Source organism: Aspergillus brasiliensis (genome assembly GCF_001889945.1).
Source record: "Aspergillus brasiliensis CBS 101740 unplaced genomic scaffold ASPBRscaffold_55, whole genome shotgun sequence".
In the NCBI taxonomy this organism is placed as follows: Eukaryota; Fungi; Ascomycota; class Eurotiomycetes; order Eurotiales; family Aspergillaceae; genus Aspergillus; species Aspergillus brasiliensis.
In genome coordinates, this window is record NW_027137496.1 from 5,332 (window position 1) to 8,075 (window position 2,744).

At 48.4% G+C, this 2,744-nt stretch overlaps 2 protein-coding genes across 2 annotated transcripts; both read right to left on the minus strand.

Annotated features, from left to right (window-relative positions):
• Window positions 1–497: 497 nt before the first annotated feature.
• Window positions 498–731, minus strand: ASPBRDRAFT_139912 (uncharacterized protein; the record flags this gene model as incomplete). Its single annotated transcript, XM_067619148.1, has 1 exon — window positions 498–731. A coding segment is annotated over one exon (234 nt), but the record flags the coding sequence as incomplete, so codon positions are not given.
• Window positions 732–1,096: 365 nt separating this feature from the next.
• Window positions 1,097–2,098, minus strand: ASPBRDRAFT_201780 (uncharacterized protein; the record flags this gene model as incomplete). The annotated part of the gene is made up of 1 exon (XM_067621601.1): window positions 1,097–2,098. One exon carries the CDS (start codon window positions 2,096–2,098, stop codon window positions 1,097–1,099), a length of 1,002 nt encoding a protein of 333 aa, XP_067472733.1.
• Window positions 2,099–2,744: the final 646 nt, after the last annotated feature.

Here is a 2,744-nt window from a genome sequence, read left to right on the forward strand (position 1 = left end):
GAGGCTGCTTCGGTCACTTATTGACCGTTGCTGATGCGAGAGTTGTGGTTGGTGACGGATATACATATACATGCAACACACAATCTGGGTCTGCCCCCATTAACGCAAGCCATAGTAGTGAATTTCCATTCAGGTCAGGTAAGTATGAAGAAAGCATCCGCGAGTCGTTCGCTGCTATTTTAAATCAATGAATTATAAAAGTAATGGATAGTACAATAGGACTTTTGGACACAATGTTATAATGTCGTACAGAAAAGCACCAGTTTATTAAGATTGTGATTATATAATACATATCATTATTCTAGACATATTCAAGTATGAAGATTGCGCGTCCCTATCATGCAGACGGTTCCTATTTTCGGTGATCGATGAAGCCGTACACCTAGGTCAAGTGACAATGTGCACCTGGTCTTCCGGCACGGTGACATTACGAGATCACTCCTGGCAGTTGGCATCGGGATTATCGAACGGGCAGTCTTCAGTTCCCTGGTAGTTCCTCAGTCTGTAGCCATTGGGGGTATTAGCAATTCGATATTTCGGACGGGGACAGGCGCAGATGGTTGTCGATGCACGCTGCGGCGGTGGATGTTGGCCATAAGATTCTCTGCGGAAACAGCCACCACAGGATCCCAAGGGGAGCATAGCATTGGAGACTCGGTCGGGAGCGACAACCCAGCTTCCTGGGCATGCTGCACGCGAGGAAACCTTGGGAAACTTGGTGGCGCAGTCTCTGATGTAGAAGAGAGCCCGATTGCAACCGATCAGAGAATAGGGTACGACGGCTGGTTTATAGTGCACGAGAAGTTTTGGTCCGAGTATCGAAGCTGGCATTCGGATGATGAAATGCTGAGAGTAGGAAAGGAAGCAGCACAGGTGGCGAGATTGCAAGTTGGAGCGGAGAGAGGAGAGGCTCTGAAGCTGAAGCTGTGAGTATTCTTTTGAACCTTCATGACTGTCCTGCTACATGCCCTCTCGGGTAGACATGCTTCCAAGAAAGCACTGGGCGATGCACTCCTATCTCCACGCAAGCAAAGTTTGTAAAGGCACCTGTCGGGATCGAAGGATATCCTCAAGGCCTAATGAAAATCGATCACTCCTACTCGTCCGACCACCGTTCTCTCATCTCCGGTGTGATGCTAGCAACTGTCTGTGCAAATTCTGTCTCGAGCCATGGATCCCAGTCCCAGTCAATCCAGTCTGAAAATGCATATCTTTTTGCTTTCGCATCGTTCCAACGCAGAAGGGGTGAAATATACTCTCCCAGAAAATTGTTCAGTTGCAATGCAAGAGGATCGTCCCGTCGGCGGTTAAAAAGAGCATGCCCAAGATCGATAAGCACTATGTGAGGCTGGCTATCCACTGCAGATCTGATGATGATGTTCCGTGGCTCCAGGTCGACGAGCCAAATGTCCTTTTCGAAGATCCGGCTTTCGAGGTCGACAATCTTTTTCATGATATGTTGACGGGCATACTGAGAGAACCATTCCGGTTTAGCATCTGCCATAGTAATTCCTTGAATGTGCTCGATGAGGATCATTCTGACTGTCCGTTTACGTGTTGGATCCACGGGCAAATCTAAGGTGTATGAACCATAGTATTTCGGGATACCGCAACCTTGAAACTCGCCAAGGATTTTATACGCATTGGCTTCGTGGGTGTAGTATTTGTCCATGCAGAGGAATGGATTGAGATGCCCTTCATCATCGTCAAAATAAAGTGGGTCATAAATCTTCGCAACGAGTTCCGTGCCAACCTGAGGGAGCGATAGAGAGGCTGGCGCGAGTAGCCGGACAGTGAATACTTGCGAGTTGTGGCCATCGCCCCCTTTTAGAAGCTTGATGACTTCCAGCCTGATAGAATCATGTCCTTTACCCCCGGGTAACGGGGGTCGCTTCAGACATCGCTCGACTGGACTCAATTGTTTTCTTTCTATCTTGTTGCTTTCACTGTTCATGCAACAGCCTCGTGTAACCAGCGTTGGAGCTGGGACGCTATAAGACTCTGCGGTGAACCTCCATCCGGTAGTGTATGGCACCGGAGGCTTGAGGGGCTCTGTCGATGGGGGATCAAACAAAGGATGTTGTTCAAGGAAAATCATGGTTGAGATCACTTGTCACTCACTGCAATTGGTCTTGATCTAATTTGACCCCTTGACAGTAGACAACTGCAATGGTCGAACCTACTGGCAGTGGGCTTGGTGGAGGAATGGAAACCCGGTGGTTCGCCCCTTGGCTCGCCCCTTGGCTCGCCCGTCGGCTCGCCCGTCGGCTTCATGATTTTCCAAGCGCCGTTCCAGAGTTCCTGCAAGTCTGTCACAAAAGGTTGTAACACTATTAACTTAGTGTCACTCATCACATATACTAAAGGGGTTATATATATAACCACACCTATCACAATAAACAGGTAGCCGCTATATGCTGGAGGCATGTATGCGGGCTAATAATAGCTATCTCCCTCCCGCGGAGTCCCCGACGCACGACAAAAGATGACGTACGGCTCGCAATATAAATCGCCCGGGGCGCCGCTTAATTCTTCAAATGAATGTAATCATCTCAACCCACAATTAGTACTGAAGTTGGTCTGAGTACTCTAATTTGACACCCTCATTCGGACAACCAATTTTCCATATTCTTGGCTTCCATTATCCCCTTATCATGAATCCTTCCTCGTCAGCAATTGTCACGGCCTTCAATGAAAAATTACCCACCGATGTGGCATATGCATTCCGTGAACCGTACCGTGTT